Source organism: Enoplosus armatus, chromosome 14 (genome assembly GCF_043641665.1).
Source record: "Enoplosus armatus isolate fEnoArm2 chromosome 14, fEnoArm2.hap1, whole genome shotgun sequence".
NCBI classification, from domain to species: Eukaryota; Metazoa; Chordata; class Actinopteri; order Centrarchiformes; family Enoplosidae; genus Enoplosus; species Enoplosus armatus.
Window position 1 is genome coordinate 16,744,828 of NC_092193.1, and position 27,692 is coordinate 16,772,519.

At 40.9% G+C, this 27,692-nt stretch overlaps 4 protein-coding genes across 4 annotated transcripts; all 4 read left to right on the forward strand.

Annotated features, from left to right (window-relative positions):
- Positions 1 to 1,030: 1,030 nt before the first annotated feature.
- Positions 1,031 to 6,519, forward strand: LOC139296669 (mitochondrial fission factor homolog A-like). The gene is made up of 7 exons (XM_070919139.1): positions 1,031 to 1,138; positions 1,893 to 2,114; positions 2,204 to 2,382; positions 3,003 to 3,094; positions 3,428 to 3,598; positions 4,305 to 4,380; positions 4,978 to 6,519. Exons 2-7 carry the CDS (start codon positions 1,898 to 1,900, stop codon positions 5,107 to 5,109), a joined length of 867 nt encoding a protein of 288 aa, XP_070775240.1. The 5' UTR covers positions 1,031 to 1,138; positions 1,893 to 1,897; the 3' UTR covers positions 5,110 to 6,519.
- A 370-nt stretch (positions 6,520 to 6,889) lies between these two features.
- Positions 6,890 to 12,089, forward strand: LOC139296665 (probable flap endonuclease 1 homolog). The gene is made up of 11 exons (XM_070919136.1): positions 6,890 to 6,971; positions 8,270 to 8,336; positions 8,517 to 8,619; positions 8,911 to 8,965; positions 9,082 to 9,143; positions 9,275 to 9,411; positions 10,158 to 10,218; positions 10,322 to 10,453; positions 10,554 to 10,699; positions 10,800 to 10,944; positions 11,111 to 12,089. The coding sequence occupies exons 1-11, from the start codon at positions 6,890 to 6,892 to the stop codon at positions 11,165 to 11,167; spliced, it is 1,047 nt and encodes a 348-aa protein (XP_070775237.1). The 3' UTR covers positions 11,168 to 12,089.
- Positions 12,090 to 12,378: 289 nt separating this feature from the next.
- agfg1b (ArfGAP with FG repeats 1b) lies at positions 12,379 to 21,248 on the forward strand. The gene is made up of 12 exons (XM_070919123.1): positions 12,379 to 12,648; positions 15,248 to 15,341; positions 15,637 to 15,752; positions 16,405 to 16,543; positions 16,659 to 16,815; positions 16,984 to 17,091; positions 17,627 to 17,768; positions 18,125 to 18,204; positions 18,308 to 18,400; positions 18,654 to 18,812; positions 19,369 to 19,463; positions 19,735 to 21,248. Exons 1-12 carry the CDS (start codon positions 12,482 to 12,484, stop codon positions 19,792 to 19,794), a joined length of 1,410 nt encoding a protein of 469 aa, XP_070775224.1. The 5' UTR covers positions 12,379 to 12,481; the 3' UTR covers positions 19,795 to 21,248.
- A 975-nt stretch (positions 21,249 to 22,223) lies between these two features.
- Positions 22,224 to 24,475, forward strand: fbxo36b (F-box protein 36b). The gene is made up of 4 exons (XM_070918826.1): positions 22,224 to 22,319; positions 22,938 to 23,046; positions 23,551 to 23,723; positions 23,960 to 24,475. The coding sequence occupies exons 1-4, from the start codon at positions 22,224 to 22,226 to the stop codon at positions 24,473 to 24,475; spliced, it is 894 nt and encodes a 297-aa protein (XP_070774927.1).
- Positions 24,476 to 27,692: the final 3,217 nt, after the last annotated feature.

A 27,692-nucleotide genomic window follows, 5' to 3' on the forward strand; every position in this document is an offset into this window, starting at 1 on the left:
TCTTTTGATGCACCTGAACTGTTTTAGATGTGTGCATGTTTTTATTGAAAATTTGTACTAGCCCAGTAACTGCCCTCTACCGTGAATTTGTACCTCTAGACATCTTTCTGTTTTACATTATGCAAATGCATGGAGACATCTGCTTTTAGGCTACACACATACCAAAACACTGTACATCTTGCTGTTTTAACAAAGCCCCAAGAAAAACTGGTCAAAAACCCAAACTTCAGCACTAGTTCAGACGCAGATGTCCTCTTACTCTGGCACTCTGTACATTTACAAGAGGTATAGAACCAAGTGCATGCACATTGTTAGAAGTGTGAAAGAGTGACTAAATATATCCATACAAATCATTAAAAGTCTTATGAAGGAAATCCTGTTACTGTACATCTTACTCTCTGCAGTCATGCATGTTTTTTCAGGGTATGTGTTTGGTTAGCTTTTGCATCTTTGTCACACCATCATAATGAAAGCAGACGGTCAAACAATGATAATTGTAAAATTAATTTACAGTACTTTAACTGTACTCTTGTTGTTACCATTTCCTTAGTGAACCTTTCTCTTATTGAAGTCAGCCATTGTTTTGTTTGTAGACATCTCATTTAGGTAAAAATGTATTTCTATGATGAAAAAATAATTTTCATATCATAACTATTCTATACATATTCTAAAAAAAATAATTGTGAAAACTTCTCTCTACAAGTAAGGAAATGTAGCTATTAGTCTGATTATAATGGCTAAATTTAATTACAGCTGGAATAACCACACCAATTACCTTCTGTGATGATGGCAAACTAATCTTAATAATAGCTCCGTATCATTTTGTATTAATCACACCAATTACATAAACAACTAATTTGAGTGTGATAATTGTGCGCGCTTGTTTTAGGACCTGGGTGCCGCCTGCTGGTGCGGCTCGGTTGGACTGACGGGGTAGCTCATAGGCTCCGCCCCGGCGGACACACGGGGCAGCCAAACTGCTAGCGACTACACACACACACACACACACACACACTAGCTTGCAGTGGTGTGTTGTTCGGTTTCACTTGTCGTTCGTCCCGGTTGAGTCTGGTAATATTACAAAACGGACAACATTTAGACACATGACATTTTAAACTTCGGTGCCAAAACCATAAAGGTAAGTAGTCATAGAAGCTGAGGCCAAGTGAAGCTGAAGATATGTCTGGTTAGCCAGCTTGTTACTGCGGTTGTCAACGCACTGCTTAACGTTAGCTAACGTGTTGTAATTAAGATAACATTAGTTAGCAACTGCGTGTCAGACATGACATACTGGTAACATTAGCTAGACATTAGCTAACATACAGACCAGACATGGAGTCTTATGTGGCTTTTCATTCAGTGACATTGAAACCATGTGTCAACAGCAGCTACACCTCATGTCAACGTTATGTAATTCCATGCAACACAACGTGAAATGTTATTTTCTAATATATTATTTATTAGCTTTGGCTGATACACTTCGTACCCTCCACCTTCCGGCTTATTTGGTTCGTCTACGGGACATGCCCTTTTACACGGGCCAGACAACATGTTTTGGGTTGTACTCTAAGCCACTGAGCCAATTAGCAAGGACTAAAGTCACCATATTTGTCATTTTTAATTAGGCATGATTATGCTGCTTTCAACTATAATCAGGATGGCATTGCATAAAGGCTGCTTACATTCATATGAGGGAGATGACAAACATCCCTAACTCACAGATATGAGCTTTGATGTCATTATTTCACATTTGACACTCCTGCCTCTGTGATAGAGCCATCACTGAAGTGTTGTTTTACTGTCTGCATTCTACCTTGCACGCCAGTCTTACCTTTTATCTGTTCAGTATTTGTAAGTGTTTTTCCATTTCCTTCCATTTGATGTGTCTACAGGCTGAATGAGTGGGCCAACCTTCACCTCCCCCTCTGCAGAGGTGGCTGAGATGAACCGCATCCATTATGAGTTGGAGTACACAGAGGGCATCAGCCAGCGCATGCGAATCCCCGAGACCCTGAAGGTGGCCTCGGAGAAGCAAACAGGGTCTCTGCCACTTCAGCAACCCCTGCCCATTCACACAACTCTGATGCAGGTGCCAGAGAGGATCGTCGTAGCAGGTGAGGACAGAAGATAGGACTTCAGTCAAAGGGTGCATGGCCGAAAATACCATTTTTATTTAACTGTCTCCTCCTCACTGCCTCCACAGGTGATGATGGGGAATCTCTATTTTCTCGCCCCCGAGACTTGGACCTGATTCAGTCCATCCCTCCTGTGGACCTCCTGAACATGAAGGCCCCACCACGTGTCCTCACCCTTACAGAACAGCCACTGGACTCCCTTGAAACTGAACAAACCGCCACTTCACAGAGCAGTCTTAGCCAGCCAGTAAGGGTCAAATCACTGTTTTCATGTCCTTTGTATTTCTCATTATTTCTGTACGTTTGCTGATGTAAATATTGTAGCTGTAGTAAGATTTTAGGTATTAATCCAATTAGGTGGAGACAGGCGGTGATGTTAGAGCAGAAAGATCATGATTTGAAGGTTATTGGGTGAAAAACAAAAACCAATATAGAATTTTGAGGTACTATAGGTAGATTAAAGGATACACCGGCTACAGTGGTGCCAACAGAACCAAAGCCATTATTTAGTTTAGATTGTTAGTTGTATTTGGGTAGTGTACCAGTGGAGATTGCTTATGCTTGTCATGTAATTTGTGGTAAATGAAGTACAGTTGAAATTGAAAAACTTAAGCACCTCCTGGGAAAATGCAGCACAGAGGCTGCAAATGTCTGTGAATAATTAGCCATCAAAAAATGCCACTCTGGGCGGCTATATGATTCTGTAGAAATGGCAGCCGATATCCCCAATGAGGACAGACAGCCATCACACATCAATTACAAGTGTCCAAAATCAGTGTTGACTTGTTCCAATCAGTTATGCTGGACTAAATGTGGCTGTAATCAACCTAATAATCACACAATTTCATATCTTTGGATAATTCATAGGCCCAGTTTCCTGCTCGGTCTCGAAGGGAACGCAGTGCGAGTGAGAACATATCTGGCCGCCACAGCAGTCAGATCATCAGAGGTGATATAAGGTAAGCACACATCAACAGTCAGAAGTATGTGTGAAGGAATTTCACTTTACTTACTCGCAGTTCCAAGAACAACTTGCAGGAAGATAGAAATAGACATACAGATAAAAACAAGGACCACAAAGCAAAACAAAGATAGGCAAAAGTTAACAGAACTATAATGTACATACAAGGAGATAAATATAAATATTTTATAGTCGAGACACCTGTTACAACACTGCTTGACTGCTGCTGCCTGTTCATTCTGAATTTGTTATCTCCTATTCTTATTTCTCTTGGTTTGTTTAAAAAAAATCTTATTTCTTTACTATTTCTCCCCACTTACCTCTCGGCCAGTGTAACCCCTTCCCCTTCTGCCCCACCAGTCCGCTTGTGTCCCCCCCTCTGTTCCCCTGAGGATGCAAACATCAACCTCTTCACAGCTGCGGGGTTCCTGTCTTATATCCAGTCAACAACACGCCGGGCATACCAGCAGGTCCTCGAAGTGCTGGATGACAGCCATCGCAGGTGACTTTCCTTCTTTGTCCCTGAATTTCTCAGAAGTCATTGTATCACAAAGTTTCTCAGAACTAACAGCTGGTCCTGGTTCAAGGAAATTCATGAAATTAGGGCATTTTTTAGAAAAGAAATAAACTATTCTCACAGCATTGTAACCTTTTAGAAGAACTCCTCAGGTTAAGAACTATAATGGATCAGGAAAATAATGGAGTGTAGGAGTTTCTGAGGCAAAGGAGAAAGCAGCTGTAAGGCGTCAAAACATTTTCTTGAAGTGATGCACATGAAAATTGTGCTGGGATGTTTATCTGATTTGAGATGTGTTGGCATTTCTCACTAAAAGAAACATTATGAGGCCATTAATGTTGTTTCCCACGTCATTCCCCCTGTGCTCTATGTGAGCAGAAAACACTGTTTTAGTGGAGGTACCTGAAGTTGTCAGGGTCATTAATGAGACACGTGTCTGTGTCATCAGCGTTATGCACTTGTCTGTCAGCCTTATTTGGGTTGGCAACTTTAGACTTGCAAGTGCAGGGGAGAAATTAAACAATATAACTGTTGTTAAATGTCCCCATAATGTCTCTTCAGTGGAAATGAGTGCCGGAAAAACTTCCCTTTCAGGATCGTTTCGGTAGCTGTGCAGACAGTCTCTGAGCTAGACTAGTTCATTATGTCACTGTTATCATTATTCTAAATGTACATATGTTGATCTCCACAGGACACACCTGGACCTGGCTCTGGATATAAACCCTGATGAGTCTGGCTTAGTCGATGCCTCCTCACTACGGCGACAGGTAATATGACTCACATGGCTGAATGATGCTTGTGTCACTGATAAGTGATTGATATGCCTCTCCGCTGATTTGGTGTGCATATTATGAGTATTTTCTTCTACTTTTAGGTTTTATAATTTACAACTGTAAGGGCACATTTAAGGCGTGCTGACAAAACAAGCTTATGTATCCCATATCCCACACAGCCAGGGATCAGTTACAACTGGCATTTTTAGATACTCCGCTGTAAACAAAGACTCAATAAACATAAACAAATACATTACAAATACAAGTACTAATCACATTCTGGGCCAGAAAGAAATAACTCAAAGATTTTCTTTGAAACTTACAGTATTGTTCAACTGTTGCGACTGTAGTTGTGTGGTTTTATGTAAGTTTGTTTGGTATAACGTTAACAGAAATCTTTTCCGAGGAAAAAAATCAAAAAGTTCCTTGTGTCTGTTGTTGATTTTGATATAGTTCTGCTTTGGACATCGTCTTGCACACTTTGAACTTTGAAAACCAGATAGTGGTAATCCTATGTATATACTTGGGCAAGTCTTACGCAGGCTCCAGCACAAGTAGTGCTGAAAAAGTATCTTTGTGTTTTTCGTTCAGATTGTGAAGTTGAACCGGCGTCTGCAGCTGCTGGAGGAAGAAAACAAAGAACGCTCCAAGCGAGAGGTGATCCTGTATTCTGCTACTGTGGCATTCTGGCTTATTAACACCTGGATCTGGTTCCGTCGCTAAGATGGGACAAGACTGAGTCTCCCAAAACACTGGAAGCCAAAGCAATTCCTTGTTAAAGGTGCAACCATTAAAATACAGTATGAGCTTTTACAAAGTCTTTACTACATCTAAAGGCAACCACAGGAAACGTCAACAACATTGGCAAATGTCCCCCACAATCCTCCATGTTATATAACAAATTTTATACTGGAATTTCACTTGTTGTCAAGACAAGACCTGAGACAGTAAACCATACCAATGTTTACACAGCCAATGATACACCAATGTTTGGTATATCTCCCCAGCGTTATTAAATTTCACACCTGATTACAAACTGGCTCTGGTGGGATACAACAGCACTAGAACTAGATGTAAAGCTAAAGTTAGCATATCTCACATTCAAAGATTAATTTATGTTTTTCATTCCTGTATAAACTAGCAAAGACATAGCACAATGACACTACAGCTGGATGATTGCAAACTGCAGCAACAACAAACAATAGTTACCTTATTAGGCTAAAACTAGCTACAACATAGGTGTCAACTCTGAATTAGTTTTGCACTGCAGCGCAGTTCACTTGAGTTTGAGAAACAAACCCTCACTGGTATATTATGGTTATTTTGTGCAAAGAACCAGGAAAATACTACTGATTGCACCTTATAAGCTTGATAAATCCTTTGCACAACAACAACAGATGTTACAGTGATGCCTACCATCATTCTTCTTTGTCAGAGTAAACCGCTTCGGGAGGAGAATGATTAGAGGGGAAATGAGGATTTACTTACGCGACAAATGTTTTGGGAACCTAGCCCAAAGCTGGAACTATAGTTACAGGACCAAGCCTCAGACCTGACCTGTCTTGTCTGTTTGAAATTGAAGTTTTGTCAAAAACTACCATTCTTAAAGTGTCAAAGTAAGATGACTAAATCTAGAGATGCCATAACATTTACCCTGAATGTCCTTCTGCATTACCCAAAACATTTGTGTACAGTACTTGAATAGCTTATTGTTGAAATGTTGTAGTTTGTCCATAATATCTTTTGTTTTTTTATTACCTCTTTGGCAATCACATGCTGAGGGATTCTGTTAGCTTGCTGAAGTGGCAACAAAAATACTAAGGGTAGGGTACTGAGGGTATTATATGTGAAGTGATAATGTTCTCTCATGCTGTTTATACTGTTTGAGCTTGTTTTTCCAGAGAATTCATGTATTTCCACTAAGTTACCTACAAGACTAAAAGCATGGTTCTATTCATCAACAGTGTGATATACATCTTAGAGCTACTGTCTGTATGATCATGTGTAATAGATGGCTATGTATATGAAATATTGATGTCATTTTTCAATAATGAAATGAGTTATGTATTTCATAGAGATTTATTTATCACATATAATGCAGAGCCATCAACACATTTTTTTCTGTTAAGCACTATACCCATGACTTAAAGCTGGAGTTTTAAGTTAAATCTTTTACTTTCTTTGTAATATGAATACATTCATTGTTAATATTTTTGCTGTAATAAATGATGGATGTTCATTTCCTCCGGAGCCCTGTCTCTGTGTAATGCTGACCCCTGCTGCTCCATTGGCTAGTATGCGACACCAGGAAGATGTTCCGGGGTCTTAAACTGGACATCGTTGTAGAGACTTGCCTTTCAAGTAAAACACCAGTCCATTAGTACTAACAAAGATCCTCATCACAAACTACAATTCATTTGGAACTAAACTAACCTGAATTGTATTTGATCATTTTCTTCCGGAAGTATTCATACAACAGAAGACCGGTGGTGCTGGTAGTACAATGGGGATCACTAAACTGGCAGATTTGATCCGCTCGGATGCTCCTGGTGCTATTTCTCATAAGGATATCAGTGACTACACAGGTAATATCCCTGATAGCGTGCCAATCTATTTTACTGGCGCAGTTAATTTTTGTCAGCGATAGCTAATTGCTACCGTTAGCATACAGGCACCTGACTAGCTACTGCATTAGCTAACTTTACGTTAACGTTACAACCATCAATCACACTACACAACAAAACCTATTTAACACAACACAATGTAACACTAACGTCACTTCTCTGAAACGTAGTAAATATAAAATATTACCAGTAAAACTTCAACATTTACTCTGTTGTACAAAGTACAAAAGTACTTGAGTATTTCCATTTATTGCTGTTATGAACTGCACTTTTTAACCAGCTAGCGTTACATTTGACAGGGGAACACTACTTTTTACTTTTTACAAAACACGATTACAGAAAGTATGCTAGTTAAAATTGACTCGACCTTGATCAGTCACAACATTAAAATGCTGCTTACGTGTTAATGCATCAGTAATAATATAATAATAATAATATTTATTATTATGAAATAGAATTAAAACACTTTGAAAAGAGCCACTGCATAATGAGTACTGTTGTTACTAACTTTCCTGATAATACTAGTACTTGACTGCAGGTCTTTTTTACACTGGCATTGCTACTTTTACTTTAAGTGATGGATATGTATATTTCTTCCACCACTGCTGAAGTATTAACACCAATCAGAAATAGCCTCTGAAGAATTGTTTATCCCACAGTGTTGTCTACATTAACCTGTATAGGTGTTTAATTACACTGTATGTTAACTGGTCTAACTAACTGTTTGCTGCTGGGTTTGTACCTGTGAAGGAGGCACGAGTATCTTGCCAAGTGAAAGGATGACACAAACCCCAACATATTACCGGCCAAGCTCCGATGAAACAGTCACTGAGGCTTAAGATGATTGATGAATGCATTACTGAATTGAAAGATGAAGAAGAATGATTTAATATAGCTAGATACAAATATTACATTACTGACAGCATATTAATGCTGCAGTTAGAGACATTTTATTGAGAAGTCTTTTGAAGTCAAGTAATGTGAACTGACTATCTGCTGCCAGGTAAATAAAGTATTGTAATATCATTTGTATATTTATGTAATTGACTGATACTTACACATCATATTTTCCTCTGAAATGTAGTGGAATAAGACATGTCACAAGGAAAGGAAGAGTGCTTCATAGCTGGAGCATAAAAACTGTACTTGAAGAAATGTAATCAGTTACTTTTGATCTTCTGATGAGAGGATGTGATAGACAAGCCATGGAAACTGTATTATAGGTGCTGATGATGCTGGTGCTGTGTTACACTCCACAGGAAAAGTAATCGCACTGGATACCTCTATTGTTGTGAACCAGTTCCGTGCAGCGACGCCTTCACTGAGGTGAGCTCCTTGATGGCCAATTACCATTGTGTCTCACTAACGTGGAGCAACAGTAGATTTGTTCTCTTTTCTCCGACAAGACTTCTCTGACACAGTCCCAGAAAATAGTATGTTCAACAATAAACAGCAGTTTCTATTCTTTGGCCAGTGTATTTGAGTGAAAATATTTCTTTTCTGTAGCCCCCTAACAGGTCTCTTCTTCCGCACGCTCACCTTCCTAGAACACGACATAAAGCCAGTGTTTGTGTTCGACGGAAAGCCTCCCGGGGAAAAGACAGCTGTTGTGAGTGACACTTTTAGATCTGTATCTTTTGACTCAACTTGACACTAAACATATCCTCCTGGTGCGTGTAGGACAGTCACGGGTCAGAGACAGACTAATCTGAATTCTTCCCTGACATGCTCATAATGGCGGTAGAACTGTGCTGACTGAAGATAATATATTTTTTAAAAAAAACAAGGAAGTGAAAGTCAATGTGATGGGCCAGTGTGATAAGATAGACACAGCACACACCTGTAGTGTAATACAGATGACTGCCACCCATGCTGAACAAAGCTTCTGTTTTTCCTGCAGCTTGAGAGGCGAGCTGAGGCAGCTGGTTGGAGGTCCCCCAACCGCACCGGCACAGGTACATCTACACAGATTGATAAGTTTAAGTTTCATTAGTTATATATACGGCACTACATTCTTGAGAGATAACGCTGGGAATATTATTTGAATGTCAAATTGTCATTCTCCACGCAGCATCACCCCTGACCAAAGACTGTCTCCAGCTCCTGAATCTTCTGGGTGTTCCTGTCATCCAGGTACGACCTGCTAAACGTAGAATATACTGTATACATTTGTTCATATTTCTCTCGCTGTCTCTTTCCTTCTTCCCTCACTTCATGCCTTTTCATTTTTATCTTGCTCTCTTTCTCTATGTCTTGTGCTCCAGGCTCCAGGGGACGCTGAGGCACGGTGCGCATGGCTGGTGAGAGAGGGGACTGTGGACGCTGTGGCATCTGAGGACATGGACACACTGCCGTTTGGAGCCAATATTCTCATCCGCCAGCTGAACGCCAAGAAGGACAGGTAAGAACTGTGCAATTCATGTGTTGCTTAAAGGATTGTACTGGAGTTTTTCCAGTAATCCATTTCTTAGTATAATTCATATTCATGCTGGTTATTTTTCCAAAGTATGCCATAGATATTTATATTGTTAAATGCGTTTTCCCTACTTTATGAGTAGCCTCATAGTTTCCCCTCATGTCAGTGTACGATGAAAATTCTAGTAGCAGAGACTTGAGACATGCTTGTCATAATGAACAGCATGCTCAGATGTATTTTGGGTAAAGTTATACTCTTGCATTGTAGTGAAGTGTGCATTTAGTACTCTTTATAACCTCTGACATCTAAGACTTCAGAAAACAGCATTGGATTCATGATCACTGTCACTAGAAAATTAAACCCACACGCATGTGTACACGTGGTGATGTGTAAGTGATAATGTCGAAGTATTAGAGCTTGTGACATAACATGCTCATCTGTAGTGATATTGATGCATTGACGTCAGCCGAGACTGTGAGTCCTCCAATCAGACGTCATCCCGTCAACTGGGGGAACTACAAAACTAGGCCGAGCTGACAGAAGTATTTTAAGCCACGGTAACTCTCAGAAGAAGACTAACTAGGTGCTTCTTATTTTGTCTAGCAGGTCACAGCGGTAACATCAAATGAGCTGCATACAGTCCACAAGCATATATGTTATGAGGGAGGTTTCCAAACTGATCTAATGTTGGTCCATGCTCCTCTTCTTCTTCTTCTTCTTCTTCTTCACAGTGACATAATTGAATATTCTTTACCCAAGTTGTTAGAGAAACTCCAATTAAGTCACGTAGAGGTAAGACTGAAACTTTCTTTAAGATGTCTCAAAGCATAGAATATCATAATTTGTAATACGGAAATACTCAAACTTTTCTTCTTTGGCAATTTTCTTCCACCAGTTTGTTGACCTGTGTATTTTGTTGGGCTGTGACTACTGTGACAAGATAACCGGTTTGGGTCCTAAGAAAGCTCTGACACTAATCCAGAAGCACCGAACTATTGAGAATGTGGTTTTGCATATCAACAGAAAGGTACTAGATGGACAACAAGTGGTCTTTGTTTTTCTTTCTGTACGTTGCTTTACAAAAAAGTAAAAGATCTATTAAGACACTGGTATCTGCTGCTCTTCAGACCCATCCTGTGCCACATTCCTGGAAGTACAAAGAAGCACGCAAGATATTCTTGGATGCCCCACAAACTGTAGCTCCTGAACTCACCTGGACTGAGCCAGATGAAGAAGCCTTGGTTGGGTTCCTCTGTCACGTCAAACACGTTAAGTATGCACTCTATGTATTTTTGCACAAGCCCAGTTTAAATTTCACATGCTTCTCTCTTTCAAAGACAGTCGTGACTGCATTCATGTTGGTGTGTTTCTAGGGAGGACAGGGTCCGTCGTCGAATGGAGAACTTCCGTCAGATGCGCGAAAGTAAGCGGGAGGAGAGGGAAAAGGAGAGGGCAGCAGGGTGTAGCAGGCAGACTCGCATGGAGGACTTCTTCAGAGTTACCAGAAAGAGGGATCAGGTGAGCATAACAAAACATACAAAAGTGAATTGGATGAAATGAAATGTCTGAATCAGTCATGATTTCTACTTCAGTCAGTTATGACTTGAAAAAAGTCAGTTTCCAAGTAGTTCCAAATGTGGTGTGTTGATTTGTCTGAACGCTTGTTCTCTCTTTCTCCCTCTAGCCTGTGGAAGCTGCAAACTCTTTAAGCAGCAACAGAAAGAGACCAAAGACGAAATAAGGCCCCCACCATCTGCCGCTTGCTGCCTCCACCATCACAGTGGGAAAGGAGTCATTTTCAACCCTCTCTGTCTTTCCAGATATCTCAAAAAAAATATGAAAAAAACATTGACAGACAAATCTGTGATCTCAATCTTGAATTTCTGCCTTGAGATGATTTTGTTTTAACAAATGATTATGCCTTATTCCTGTGCCGATGAGAAAGTCTAGCATCTTCGAGAATCCATGTTGACTAAGTGGTTTTCCATTGATTTTGATTTTATTTTCTATAACATTAATAACTGACAAATTTCAACAGTTTCAAGCCAGCAGCTTTACATGTTGGATCATAGTTTTGCGTTTGTGCTTTTCCAAGTGATCTTCCAGTCACTGACGAATTCAGAAGAAGCCAAAACAGGCATCTTGCAAGACACTGACTTCAAGTCTTTGTCTCTGCATGGGAGCACTACCCCCACTGACAATACAATAATCTGATCTTGTCTCGACAGCAGTGTCCCCAACAATGCAATTCACTGAGCAGTTCTTCAGTGTATCCAGCAGTTTCCTGCAAAGCCACCAAGAAAAGCAGAGCAGGCGGCGGGCGGCTATGAAAGAGAACAGTGTGATCACTGTCAGGGAGGCCTACCCCCAAGCCAAAACTGGAGACAGGGGATGTCTCATCTCTAGATATTCAATGAGCACCTGTTGTGTAAAGGGTGCCAAGGCAGAGGCCAAAGACTTGAATTTTAAAACATGCACTAAAGTGGGATCATGTCTAAAAGATATAGTGAGATGTTTCAATCCACGTGAAGATAAAAAATATGTTATTTTGAAATACTTGTAAACACAGTATACAGAGAATACACTGTATGTTTTATGTGTATATTTTTATATTTTATTTTGTAATGTTGTTGGGATTTTGAAATTAAAATGATGTAAAAGTTTATTTGTTTATGTGACGTTCTCATTGTAAGTGTGACTGGGTGTGGGTCAAACACAGCAAACTGTACAAATGTATTGTTTTCATAGCACCCTTTATTCAGTATTTTATTCTGAAATATTTCCAAAAGGAGAGTTACTTTTCATAAAAATACGAGGCATCATTCCAAACCGACAGATGGCGCCTGTGCTTTGTGACGCTGGTCTGCGTCTCACTCTTTTCCGTGTAGAAGAAGCAGTTTGTCAGTCGCCCAGTCTCCTCGCTAGACCTCTCAGCAAGGTGTCTACCCGGCCACCGCCGTCGCACGCGACAAGTCTTATCCTGAAGACACCCGCCCTGCCCCGGGTCCCTTTACCAAACTTCCTCCCCGGTGATACCAGCCCGCTGTTGTCGGCCATGGCGACAAGTGCCAAGCGAAAGCAAGAGGAGACTCATCTGAAGATGCTCCGGGAAATGACTAGCCTGCCCGCGAATAGGAAATGCTTCGACTGCGACCAGCGCGGCCCGACCTATGTCAACATGACAGTGGGCTCCTTCGTCTGCACCACCTGCTCTGGGATCCTGTGAGTTTCCTTTTGGGCGATAGTATCTTCTTCATTGTTTTCGGTGTCCGCCAGGCAAAGGACAAGGCACCGCTGTCGGTCATGGTTTTTGTTCGGTCCACCACTGACTTGGCGGTACCGTTAGCTCGTTAGCTAGCGTTGAAGTCAGGACAGGTACCCTCGGTCCCTCCCGAGGCCGTTGGGTTGGGCCGGGTAGTGTCGGCGGGTTGGTTTGTTCACAGCAGGACTTCAGTGTGATAAGATGTGGTGTTATAGATACATACAGACTGAGTGTGAGGGATGTCTCAGTGCCTGTGGTGTCAAGGTTAGCACACCCAACTGTAGGTTCACATACCAAACAGTCAAATATTTAACTAACGTTAACTTGTTTAAAAACAGCACGTCACAGGGGAACCTCCTCAAGTTGAACTTTAGCCCGACGGACACACACACACACACACACACACCTATAGATAAGCAGGAGCACGGTGGGTCTCTCAACTTGGGAAGTAATTGAAAGACGAAGTGGGGCATTTGGGTCGTCCTTAGCTGCTGTCTGATGAAACCACTTCTTGTTCCTCGGAAACTCATCGTTATGAAATCATAACCAGGATTTAGGCAATGAACCTGATTTATGCAAGATCGTAACTGCTCACGCCCATGGAGTTGCTCATACAGAAGCACACTTTTCTGCTTATCTTGCTGTCAGTATGTTGCATGTTCATGTCAGGGAAGGTGTTGCAAGCCTCCATCCAGCCAGTGTGTTGTACAGAATTAGGTCAGTAGAACATCAGTTAGGAAAAGTGGAATAACTCTAACTAACGTTTGAATGTATGGACAGTGCTAGCATCAGTTTTAAAACTCAATGCTTATCTAAAAATCTGTTTACCTCATTGGACATTTTTTCTTTATTGTTTTGCATCATTAAATCACAGTGGATTCATCTGGCCTTCTTGATACAGATCAACAAAAAGTGACACTTAAATGTTGATAAAAGTGTAACTGACACAAGTATTCCCCCTCTTACAGTCAGTATTAGTCGAGGCACCTTTGGCAACAGTACAGCCTTGAGTCTATGTAAATAGGTCTGTATCAGCTTTACACATCTGGACGCTGCGGTTTTTCCTCATTCTTCTTTGCAAAACTTTGCAAATGCTCTGTGAACTGCTGTGAACAGCAATCTCCAAATCCTGCCATAAATTCTGGCTTGGAAGGAGGTCTGGGCTCTGGCTTGGCTGCACATTAACATTGTTGGTGCTCAGCAAGTCCTGTTACAGATTGCATCAGGTTTTCCTCCAGGATGTGTCTTGAGTGTCTGACTTAATTTTACCTTAAACCTCCACAAGCCTTCCATGGCCCAGAGCAGGATGCTGCCATCACAAGCCTTCATGGTGGTGATGGTGTGTTTGGGTCTCATCAGACCATAGAACTGTCTTCCACTTTGTTTCAGAGTCTCCCAATCCCTTATGGCAAACACTAGCCCAGATGTCATGTGATTTTTCTTTTTTAAAAAGCGTGTTTATGTTTGCCAATCTGCCATAAAACTACAACTGGTTAAGCAACAGTTGTTGACGGCACTTTGTCTCCCTCCATCTTCGCAATAAAAGCTCCTCTGGAGTTGCCTTAGGCCTCTTGGTGCCCTTCCTTGCTAGTGTCCCTCTTGCAATGACCCTCAGTTTTGAGAACAGCCTGCTCAAGGCAGACTTACAGCAAAAAAAAAAAATACACACACACACACACACACACACACACACACACACACACACACACACACACATACACATATAATACACATATTTATGATTGACCCTGCTGTACTCCAAAGTGTTGGTGGACTTTTCACTCAGTCTTGAGGGTCTAAGCCCCCCTGGTACAAACATCTGCTTTTGTTTTGTGCTTTTTGTATTTATAAAAAAAACCCCCAAAACATTTGTCTTCATGATTTCGCTTTTGCCAGAAAACTGACCAACTAACTGTTGCACCTTCCAGCTAGTGTATGTGACTTCATGTCACTTCCCACAGATTACACGCAGGTTAATTTCAATTTGGCTCATTATGTGACAGTTAGCTGCACCAGTTACCTTATGATTTTTGAATGTCGTAAACTTCAAATGCTCATGCAATTAATTATTGGTTTAGATCAAAGTATTTCTTCTGTGGATCCATGTAAAAGAATCTTAATTACACTCACTATGATTTAATGTTTTAAAACAATGAAACACAAAGTGTATTTGGGATTTGTCTCTAATAACAGTGAGCACAATCTCTACCATTTCTAATTTAGTCTAGGTCATTTCTAATCAAACAGTCAAATGTTTCTGAATTAACTTGTGCCTTTTTGTTTTCCATAAAGTCTATTGTCTTTTAAGTAGCAGTAGATGCTTACCTCTGATGTTATGCTGGTTTGCATTTTAGAAATGTCTGTAAAATGTTCATACTTGCACTCAGTTTCTGTGTCCCAAACATAAAATACTCCTGCATGTATTCACTCTGAAAAGAGAATGTATGGGTGCGCCTGTGATTGGGGTTTTTGTTTGCTCGTTTCATATCACATGAGCAGCATTGGGTTGCATCCTGCTTCTCTTGTTCTTAAGCTAACATATACCTCCTCCACCCACAGGCGAGGACTGAATCCCCCACACAGAGTGAAGTCCATCTCTATGACCACATTCACACATCAGGAAATTGAGTTCCTACAGAAACATAGCAATGAGGTATCATGCACACTTTACAACAAAGGACTCTGCACCATGTTTCACATAGATCAACACTGTTTTTTATAGTTATGGTTATCTGGTTTTGATTCTGAAGTGGGATGTTGGCATTCTTCTGAACCCTGCTTAGTCAACTTTATTGGCATTCCTCCCTCCCTACTTTTTTTCTCCCATTTCTGGTCATCCCCTCCCCCTTCCCTTTGCTTTCTCTCACCTCTCTCCTGGCTTTGCCACCACCCCCACCCCAATCCCCTCCTTACCTCCCACTCTCCTCATTCCTCTGCCCCCCCTGTAGGTCTGTAAACACATCTGGTTGGGCCTCTATGACGACAGGACATTGGTTGTTCCAGATTTCCGAGAACCACAGAAAGTAAAAGAGTTCCTTCAGGAAAAATACGAAAAGAAAAGATGGTAACATAAACATTGATCATTTTTTGTTTGTTTGATACGTTTTGTCAAAAGTAAAATCTGTTGATAAAAGATCGGGATCAGACCAACATTCATGACCAGTCGTATTTCCGTTCTTCACCGTGTGAATAGACAATGTATAAATGGATAGATAATATTTTATACTTGCACTGCTTTAAATAATGTAGTTGGAAAGGTAGTCAATATTTGTGCTAAAATGTCAATGTCAAAAGTTCTGCAGTTCATTCAGTAATGCAGGCTTGTTGTTATCAGCTGTGATTTAAAGCGAAAGAGTGCTGAGAGTTAAGTGCTACCTCTGCCAAGAAAACATTTTACAGTCATGGATTTGGTTAACCATGCATTTGAGTTTGATAGCATGCTCTTCATTGTCTAGGACTTCTTATGTCTACGTGTCACTTTCTTCTTTTACTGCAGTGTTGGTGGAAAGAGAGCACAACTTTTAAACACTGTGCTTTATGATGCAAGGTCCCATTTGATAAGATTGAAATACTTACTTTATCCCAATCAGATCAATCAATCAAACAAACAATTACTCATTTGTATGTTCACATACTGCCCAGATGAGATCGTATTCCTTTTTTTTTTTTTAATTATGTCTCTACATTTGTTATGGTGTTCTTTCCTGAATGCCTAGGTATGTTCCTCCAGATCAGGCAAGGGCAGTAGTAAGTGTCCAGGCCTCTGTGTCCGGCTCCTCAGCCAGCAGCACTGGCAGTACCCCAGAAGTCCAACCCCTCAAGACCTTGCAGCTCAACAAGACCCCACTGCGCCAGGTAACAGAAATGTACACTGAGCCTCCGTTTGCCCATTAGATATCCATCTATGGTGTCTTTTAGAATTTGGTTGGAGGAAAGTTTCAGTCCTTTTGTTTTTCCGGCTACTGCCCAGTCTCCTGCGCTAGGTCGCTCCCAGGCTCACAGCACTGCCCAGGAGAAGAAGTTTGACTTGCTCTCGGACCTCGGAGGAGATATCTTTGCTGCTCCACCCACTCAAACTTCCAGCTCTACCAACTTTGCCAACTTTGCACATTTTCCAAGCCAGTCAGGTAAGATAGCTTTCTCTCAGAGAAAACATTTCACCCAGAATAATACAGATTGATACAGATATTTAGCAGTATGTAGCCTTTGGTTTGTCATCATCCCATGCATTGCCCTGCCATTGTTTTTATTTCCACATTCATTGTCTGTTAATTTTTCCTTGTGTATGGCTGCAGCACCTCAGGGTAATTCAAATACCAACTTTGCCAACTTTGAGGCATTTGGAAACACTGAAATTCCATCCCATCTGAGCACATCACCCCCCTCAAAGTCCTTTTCATCAGGTACCCCCTCCCCACCATTGTCTTTCCTCCACCCTATACACACATTCACCCTCTCTTTTTCTTATTCATTTCTTACCCACTGTGTCCACTGGGAAAGCCCTTTCTGTATCTGGCAAAGCTCTATAGATGCTTAGAGCATGTGCTGGTCATCACTGTTGTTGCTAAGCAACTGTTGAAAACTTGATGGGAGCACATTTGTCTTGGACAAAATTTTAAAGGTTTTTAAAGTAATGCTCAGAGCAGTGAACAATTAAGACGTGCTAAGTTGTTAGCAATGCTGGGAACACACCAATACATCATCATTCATTTTGAATTCATTTGACAAAGACATCTCAGAAGTGACGTGACGAGAGACACCCAGTGGACATTTAGCCCTGACTCTCACACTGTGCATATGTTACAAAATACCAAGCTTTTACCTGAATCAGTTAGTTATTTCTTTGTCTTTTTATTATTTGAGCGTGTGTGTATGCATGTGGCACTTTGATCTTATCTTTGAATATCTTTTTTTTCCTTTTCAAAAATGTGTTGAAAGGGGGAGGTGTGCCAATCCCATCAATGTCTAGTGCCGTCCCTGCTCAGTCCCACACAGGGAGCACAGAGGATCGCTATGCTGCTCTGGCTGAGTTGGACAACAAGCTCAGCTCCACTGTCTCCACAAGCAGCAATGTGCAAGGGTGAGAGGCTGGCACACACACACAAACAAACACAGTAATACTGTAATAAAACTGCTCATAAACTTTGACCAGAAACAGTTCATTTCCTTCACAGGGTTCCTCTGTACTTGGAAATCCTGATGAACATGTGTTGTTAAACAATGTTCCTCACATGATGAAATGATATTACTTAGACACTATGAGTATGCTGTATATATATGTCAGAGAAATGCCAACTAAAATCTTCAAATCCATTCTCCGCTTAAAAGTCTATAAGAAGTCCTTTCACAGCTGAACTGCTACAGTATAAGGGAGTCAATTGTAAAGGTTGATAATGCATTAATAAACCCCATTTAATCTGGACATTTTCTTTACAGGAACATATTTGGACCAGTGCTTGGTTCATCGCCAGCCCAGAATCCACCTGTGTTACCCAGCATGCCGCCTGGCTTTGGAGGTGGTCATAGTGATTACTACTATAGTGATGCATACAGAATGAAAATACATTTTCACATATAGCACGGAGACTTATTTTGCGACTTACTCCTTATTTCATCTAGCCGTCCCATCCACAAATCCCTTCGTTGCTGCAGCCGTTGCCCCGGAGATGGCCACCAACCCTTTCCAGACCAATGGCAGAGCTCCATCTGCAGGTGTGTGTGCATTTCATGTTTAGTGTATTTAATAAAACACATTTCGTATGTAGGCGTTTGTGTTACTTTGATGTAACCCAGTTACATTGCCAAGTAGGTTTGTGATTTGCCAAAGTATCTAGAATTTACTCCTCCGTGTGTGTGTGTGTGTGTGTGTGTGTGTGTGTGTGTGTGTGTGTGTGTGTGTGTGTGTGTGTGTGTGTGTGTGTGTGTGTGTACATTTGTGTATACACATTCTGCGTGTGTCTTGTAGCCTCGTTTGGTACTGGCTCTATGAGCATGCCCGCCGGCTTTGGGAATGCGTCTTCCTTCTGCCTCCCGACCAGTTTCAGCGGAAACTTCCAGCAGCAATTCCCTGGCCAGGCCCCCATCCCTTACTCTCAACCTGGGGCCTACCACCCTCAGTCTAATGGTTAGTCGCCTCCCACACCCCTCTGTCCTCTTACCCTGTTACTCCTGTGCAGTACCTGTCATTGATTTAGGTTACGTACAGCATTTTCCTTGGCATGAATTATATACAATCTGTATCTACATTATGGCCCTCTGCATTGGGAATTTAGTTTAAGTCTTGCTGCAGCAAATGAAAAGTATCAGTGGCAGCTACTGCACAGTGATAAAAGGTTGCATTTAGGGTACAACGCTTTAGGGTTCTGCTCAATACAAAGCTCTGGACCAGTAACACAATAAACAAATCTGACATCACTCATAAGGCTTTGTTCACACCTGAATGCAATCTGACACGCGGGGGCTTGGCTCTCTTGTTGATTTTTTTTTTCTCCTCCTCTTTACAGTCCCTTTTTAATTAACTATCATAATTCAGTTTATTGCAAAACTGTTTATCATTGACTCTTTATAGCCTGCTTTTTATGGCCTGTTGATATAACAGTTGCAATGAAATATTATAATTACACATTGCTTAACTGCTGGAGAGAGCAGACTCAACCTGTAAATCCCTGTATCCCCCCTAGGCCCTGCATTCCCAGTCTACGGTCAGAACAAGCCCTCCATGATGCCCTTTGGGCAGCCCATGGCTGCCCCTAGCATGACCAATAACCCATTCATGGTGAGCATGCATTGTCTTTTGTTTCCCAACTTTTTAAAGACTGTTTTAAAGACAGAAATAAAGGATGTACTGTGGAAAAGGCTTTATCAGCTTAAGAAAACAATTGAACTGATTGATTTCACTGAAAACTGCTATTTATAACATTTGAACTGATTGATTTCACTGAAAACTGCTATTTATAACATTTGATATGAAAGGGCTAATTGTCTCACAGCAGTAATGTTTTCAGTAATGTGTCTTAAATCTGAATGCTGACTCTGATTTATTTCAGGCGGGAGCCCCAGCTGGGTCATTTTCTTCAGGGGGTTCATCCACCAACCCTTTCCTGTAGCACAGCTCCCAGTCCTCGCCGCCAGAGGGCAGCATGCAGCACATATTCAACGCACCCGTTCCGTCATGCAATTAGAGGCAGTGCATTTTTAAAGAAAGACTTAAAGTTTTTTGTTTTTTTTTCCATAAAAAAAAAAGTTTACAACACTATAAAGGAGTACAAAGGACTATATTGAAGACTAAGGGACTGTTATGGGGGGAAATGTACTGTTTGGACTACATACAATACATTATATGCTTTTTATTTTTTGTTTACGACTGTAAGCTCTGTGCATATCATTATTTGTAATCACAATTAAGTACATGTTATGTATAACAAGGACTGAGTTAACAAGGGTGAGTATACACACACCTCGTGGAACCCCCCTCCCTCCACTACAAACTATCTACATAGGTAAGGGTATACACTTTAAGATTATTAACAGGGCTCCATCCAAATCCATGATCTGTGGTGTGAAGCAACCAAGATGATGCAGGTATTTCATTTTCAAAAGGGATTTCTTTTTGATATTTTAGCATAATTGCTACTATACTAGCATTAAGGTGCAAAATGTCCTTTTATTAACCAACAGATCCAGATCCAAGTTGCCTATAACCCAAAGCAACCAAACCCACGTCTTTTTTAAATTAGAGTAACAATCCAAGCAGGTGGATGGGACACAGCACCCTGGACTGTTAGTCTTCCTTTTAAATATTGCCAATATCTCTGAAATTGTGAATAAAGAGTAGGGGCTAAATTTTAGTTTGAAACCAAGGGCAGCTTCTTGAATATGAGGCCGGCAGAGACGTTGATGTTTTAGCCCGCCAGGTAAAGGGACAGGTGGGTCTACTAGAGCACAAATTGAGGAACGTGCAGGCATTAAGATGACTATTTCTTTGCCCTGTTACCCTAATCTATAAAACATAGGTCAAATTGTTAAATATACTTCCGATAACCTCTCCTGTTGGCTGAAGATGTCAGAGGAGCACATTTCAGATATTCACTTTATTTTATGAATATGGTAAAGACAAAAGGAAAGACTGTTTAGAAAGCTTCAGGGTTGTGGGTGTGACCCAAATTGGGTTGCCTCAAAAGAAGTGAAGTAGTTATTCATGTGGTTGCAGGTTCTCGACAGGGAATGACAGGTTTACCGGACCCTGCCTTGGCAAAAAATGTATAACATAAGAAAACAAAATATTTATAAAATGTTAGTTCTGTTGTATTTACCACACTCCCATGACATCTGTCTTCTTCTTTGCCTTCTGATTAAAAAGCCTTTGGAGTGAAGAACAGGATGAGGGGGAATATTGATAAGGCAAGGGGAAAGAACAGGTTAATTTCGGGATTATTGCATTACTTGATCAGCCTGGGACTCCAGACTACTCGGGTCTCAATTGTGCTACCAATGACTAACAATGAATTTGACAATGTGTGTCTTGTCTTTACAAGAATAGGTAAGTAAATGTGTACATATATAAATATATGTATAAATAAATTAAAAGATTTTTAACTATGAATCAGTTCTGTATTATGTACATCCAGCTAAAACTAGTTGAGACTAATACAACAGCTGTACAATTTATCCTATCTTTGTGATGGTTATAATGGGCATTTTATGTTGACATTTTCAGGTGATAGGTGCTACTAATATCTTGTCCCCCCAGGGGTAATGACGAGAGTTTTTTTGAAGACTACTTTTGAATTTTTAACAAAGTAAATACACAGTAAATCAACCACATATAGAAAACATACATGAACACATTTATCATACAACAAAATACTTTTGCATTCCCTCGCATTACGTTTTGCGTTCCCCCGCAATAACGCTATTTTGCTTTACCGTTGCGCAGCTTTGGTTGTTATGACTGGCTGCGACACATTAGTTTATTTACGTGTAACTAACATTGTATTGGCAAGCCAGGCAGAGCAGCTGCAGCTGTGCTCGCAGCCAGTGGCTGTTTACTGTGAGGAATAAATGCAGAGTGTAAAGTGTCACATCATCTCTGCTAATATCCAGCCGGACTGGACCAACGCTAGCTGTTTTCTGTTGTCGGGGGGATGCAAACTTAATGCGAAGGAACGCAAAAGTAGTCCTCAAAAATAATTTCGCCTTGACCTTCAGGGTGTTCCGTAACAAACAGCCTCTAAAATACATAAACTCAAAAGTAAGCACTATAATCCTCATGACGGTTGACGTTTGCAGGGTTATTGTGTTAGAGTACATTACGTTTAGCTATCTAGCTAAGTATATGTAATAAGCAACTGAGTGTATATGCCTATATGTATCTGTGTTATAGATTAGGTGTAGCTATATATAAATTATAATATCAAGAAACCATGACGATCCTTTTAATTTGGTTAAAACGAACTTTCTTCCCGTGTAACTGGACCTCAAAGTCTTCTCCACCTGAGAAAGCCTTGTTGCCATGACAACCCACAGACACTTTGACATGGCGTCTCTTTTAACAGACCCGTTGTTTGAAATCTCTGGACGGGGCCCTCCACCCAACAAGAACTTTTATAATTTTGCTGTCACCAAGTCAGATGTAAGTATTGATATTTTTGACAGTCCTCACTCTGGGTCAAAACTACACGCCTTTGCTATCTTCTGAGCAGGGTGCTGCTCATTATCGGTAACTCCCTCAGCGTTGCTAGCTTAAATTACCTAACGTTAACTAACGTTAACATTAACGGCAGCTAGCTAAACTTGCCACAAACACAGAACACATTAACGTTAGCCAGCGAACAATTTCACGCCATTTCTGCTTGCTGCTTGTTAGTTAGTTAATCTAGATATGTTTCCCCCGTTCTTGCTCTTGTACTTCAAAAAACAAGTTAAACGGTGCGTTGAATGGAGTAACTGCAGTAAGTGTGTGTGTGTGTGTGTGTGTGTGTGTGTGTGTGTGTGTTGTCTTGCTGTTGATTAGGATTGTATAGCCCCAAAAGTATCGCAATTAATATAACAAAACTCACTGGCTTACTTTGGGGGTGTAACGTTATGCATTATACAGTTTTACAGTTTTTCTTCCTTTGTTATATGTAAATATCTGTACTGTTGTGTGGAGGATTAAACAAAACAATGCATACAAGAAGACAAGTGTGTGTTTCCATAGCCTGTTATGTATATTTCTAGCGCTGATGATCCTTTGAATGGTCACTTGCAGGTGATATGGAGATGGTGGAAGATATCTCTGAGAGCTGTAGACAGGTACTCCAAGCCTGGGGAGCTGAGGGAGTCTCACCAGGATTTCTTGGATGACACTTGGCTGCATAGTAAGGACTTCATGTTTGTACTTCACAATTACACCCGTGCTTTTCCTGCTGTGAAAAAGGTCCATTACTATGATGTGTAAATTGTGTGTTTAAGTGGCTCCCCATTAGTATGTGATAGGGGTAATTAAAACAGGGACCACTCACTCCAGTCACAACTGACTTTGTGCCTGTAATTACTGGGCAGCTCACTGGTTTGTGTCTGTTTTGCAGTGATGTTAAAAACAGGACACATGCCCTGTCAATTTTAAATACATTCAATATTTTTCAAATACTTTCTGTCCAGCTCTTGTGGATAGGTACGTATCCTCAAGGCTTTAATTAGTCTATAGCTTTGATAAGCCTAGAAGATTATGTACCACATCATTTTTTAATATGTTCTGTTTACAGTAAACCTGTGCAGAAATGCACGCTTTTTATTGTACCATTCTTATCACTCTATATTCAGATTATGTACTGTGAATGTTGTATGTGAGATGACAGCTAAAATAATGGGTTTCTTCCCAGGTGAGGTCAGTATGGTTTTCGGTCGTCAAATCTTGCAGTACACCAAGGCTTTGTGCCAAGGCCATTATGATTATCTGGAGCACCTGTCTGACTCCTTACTTCTGCGGATAATAAATTATCTAGAACTAGAGGATGTGGGTCAGCTTGGACGAACATCATGCAGGTTCAGGCAGGTGAGTTCCAGCGACACACAAAGAGATGCTGCCAAAAGTAAAATGTGTTCTGAGATCAGAAACATCAAGTCTATTATTTAAGGTTTTACCACAGCATAATTTTGACTTCTGTCTGTCTGTCATGTGAAAATACATCATTATAAATCACTAGTTATTAAATCCAAAGTAATATTCTATTTTTGTTTATTATATAATAGCTTATAATATTTCTTATACTTCTCACTTCCGCTCCTCAGCTATGTGGGTCAGAGGAGTTTTGGGAGCAGGCAGTGCGCCAACGCTGCAACACAGTTTCGGCCGAGGTGGCATCTCTGGCACTTGAGGTGGGCTGGCGCAGTATTTTCTTCACCAGCAAGCTACAGCTGCAGAAGTTGATCAGCCGCAGGAGGCTGAAGACAGAGGAGCAACAGGAAGGACAGGTCTGTGACCCAGATACAAAGGCAGAGGAATCTCCCAATGAAAGTCCAGAGACGGACCAAACACCTGGTTCTGAGGAGGAATCTCACCCTGGCATTATCCCCGACCTAAGCCTTGGCACTGACACCAACTCTTGCTGTGATGTTGACCCTGACCCTAACCCTGAACCAGAGACTGGCTCTGGTTCCAGCATGCCTGTGCCTGGCCAATTGTTGGAGGACATGAAGCACTGTGTGGAAACACCAGTACAGAACAGAGCACTGAGCAATGGTAAAGGAGACTGGAGCGCAGAGTCAGACACTGACACCGAGTTCATTTTGTCAAATATTGAGTAAGTCCTGTGTTTCAGGCTTACTGTTACATTGATATGCCATTAATGCACATTCCTCATCCTAAAATGAGTTGTGTAAAATGATTTTTTTCATATGTATTTGATATGATTATTGAGTTGTCAATCCTTCATTGGTACGTCCATGACTCTTCTGACTTAGTGTACATTAATAACACCAATACAAAAATACAACAGGACATTGTAGTATAAAACTTGTAATATACAAGTTTTTATATACATTATTGTAAGTTGTGGATTTAAACACATAAATGTTGCATCCAGTCCTAAAGAGTTAATATAAATTGAATATACCACATGCAATTCTGCTGTCTGTGGCTTGTCATTCATGAAATAATTAAAACCTCTGTAGCTACTTTCCACTTTAGGATGAGACTCAACTTTACCTGAGGGGACACAAACAAACACTTCACTTTAATTGGGTGGCTACAAGTAACTAATATTTATGTACTGTACTAAGGAAGTTATGATTTGGCGAGTCAACCAGGAACAGTTCATTAAATTGCTTTTGAAATGTGACAGCTGGTTGTTATGAATACAGTGGATGTCTGTGATTTCTCACTCTGTGTTCAGCTCTTAGATTTAGCTTTATTTTTCCACAGTGAGACAGGCATTCAACTGAAGCGGAGACTTCAGGTGGCTGCAATGTTTTCTTTATTGTTCCCAGCAGAGAAAATAATTAACAACTACAACACAATTCATATGTAAAATTGCTTATTTACTGTATCTGCAGTGCTGTGTATGAAGTGCGCAAAATAATATGTCTAATTGGTGACCACAGTAAGGAAAACAAGAGCTCTTACAAAAAGTCTGATTTATTGTTAGAGAGTCATTAATGTATGGTATGCTTTGATTTGCATAGGTCTTTTACTAAATGTATCTCAGTTTGATAGAAGTATGGGGTACACCAGCAGACCAGTAGTTAATAAGGATATTCCAGATCCAGTAGTTGAATGCACTCTTTCTGACCAACTAGAAAGAAGTATTTACCTAGAACATGGTTTAAATTGTTCTAATAGATAGGCTATTATTTATCATAAAGATTTACATATACATTTTGGTGAACTACTGCCCAAATACATGTGGATGTGGATTTACCCTTCACATTATACGGTAGATATATGGTATGATTGTAGGTTCGAAAATTATCAATAATAATGTTAATGTTTTAATGATTTACAATTATTAATCATATAACTTTTACAAAAGGTATGTTCTAGGCAGAAAAAACCTCATTTGCTTTGTTTAAATAAAAACACACAACTGTAATTTCTAGCAGGCAGTTCTGTCTATGTGGGTCAGTTACAGTTACATCGTGATCTGGATTCCTAGAAGACACAGATAGTGTCTGTGAGTTTTGATGGGATTATGAGTGTGGTGCACACAGAAAAGAAGAGTCCCCTAGGGGGCACAAGCTGCTAGTGCTAATGCTCCACTGTGCTCAGCTCATACTGACATCATCAGTGTCTCTCTCTGCCTTCCCGTTTGTCTTGCTGTGCTTTATGTGGATATGCTCGGCACATATGTTGAGTGGAAGTGATTTCTTTTTCAGTTTTCCCAGATATATCCCAGAATTAGCTGGGTACCTGCCTTGTAGCCGAAACTTGTTTTAGGAAGAAGACTGTGAGCCTGAGGCAGTTTGAGCAGGGATTAGCCAGGAGTGAGTGGCAGCCGCCTGTGCTAATGCCCTACACTGTAGCTCATTAAAGGGACATTTCACCTCTAATTCTGATTGTAGTATGTGCTGGTGACTCTCCAAATTCTCTCAGGTCTGCCTTGTGTGCAGAGCGCATATCTATAAAGTTTAGGAGTTCCTCAGAGTGCTTCTACTACCTCTGCAAAATATCCCCAGCTAGGGAAAGCAGGCCATTTAGAAGTCGCCTGACATTGCCTCTAGCCACACCCATGCCTTCAAATCAGCCCCTACGTCACTGACTTTTCTGGCCTGTCTGTACCACTCTACTGAATCTGGAGTAGATTGTTATTATTCAGCTGCATTCAGCTTTCCTCAGCACCTTCTTGGTTTGCAGGCAAGCTCCACTCATACCACAGACTTTGCACAATGTAAGTTTTGAACAAGATCCCACCCGAGGTCCACAAACCTCTGCCTGATTTTTGGGACATGATAGTTGAAATCATTATGGACAGAGCTCTCTAAATCAGGTATTCCTAGCAGACCCTCACTACATCTTTGAGATCTTCCTGCTCTATGTGGGAACCTTACCTGCTCTCTGATCCAGCTCACTGCCGTCACAACCCGGACCCGAACCCAACACCATGTGGAGTCATCTTCAGCACCTGACCTGCTTTGCTCTAATGGCCATATGTGCAAACATCAGTCAGTCTTCCTCTCTATGAGGAGCAATCACACCAAGGAGACCTTTTCATCTGCCCAGTAGCTCCACACCTGGCTGCTGCCTCTCCCCCAGTACAACTCCAGAAAAGAGGAGAGGCCACCCCCAACTTCAAACTTTGCTTAAGCCCCTAGGCCCAGGCCCACTACTGCATGGTGGGATATTTTGCTCCTGGTTTTAGTGTTTTCAACCAACTATTTACTGTATCTTTTCATGCGGTTGTCTTGTATTTACATGTATAGTTATTTCATTTTCTCTTTTACCTCTTTTAAAGTGACATGACAACATTCCTCTCTTGATGCTGATTGAGAAAGAACAGAAATCTCTATGTGCTTGATTTGTAAGCAATCCCAGAACAACAAAAATCCCTGTTTATTGTATTACCACCTCTTTCTATTTCATTCCCACTGCTGGGAATACTCTCCGTCCACTGCCTCTTTTTGTGGAAAGCTAGAGAGAGGACACAAGAGGATGGAGCCAGACCACGTAAAGACCACGTAGTGGACCATGTGGGAGATAGGATGAGAATGCTCTGCCCATCTTAACCTTTACTCCCTCTTCAGGCCAGGCTAATCCTTCCAAAGTCAAAGGAGCAGGCTGCTCAAAGATCAAACATCTAAAACAGAGTAGAGAAGAAGAGTGACAGAAATTTCTCCTATGCATGTATGTACATCTGCATGATTAATCAATAACTCTCTTAATCTCCCTTGTCACTACTGGATCACTTAATCCCGCATTTCTTTTCACAACACTTTGTTTAAAGCTGGAGCCATGCTGTTGAAAGAACACATTGATTTGTGATCGGCCTTCAATGGTGTTGCTCGTCTCAGCAGGGTTCCTCTGTGGAGT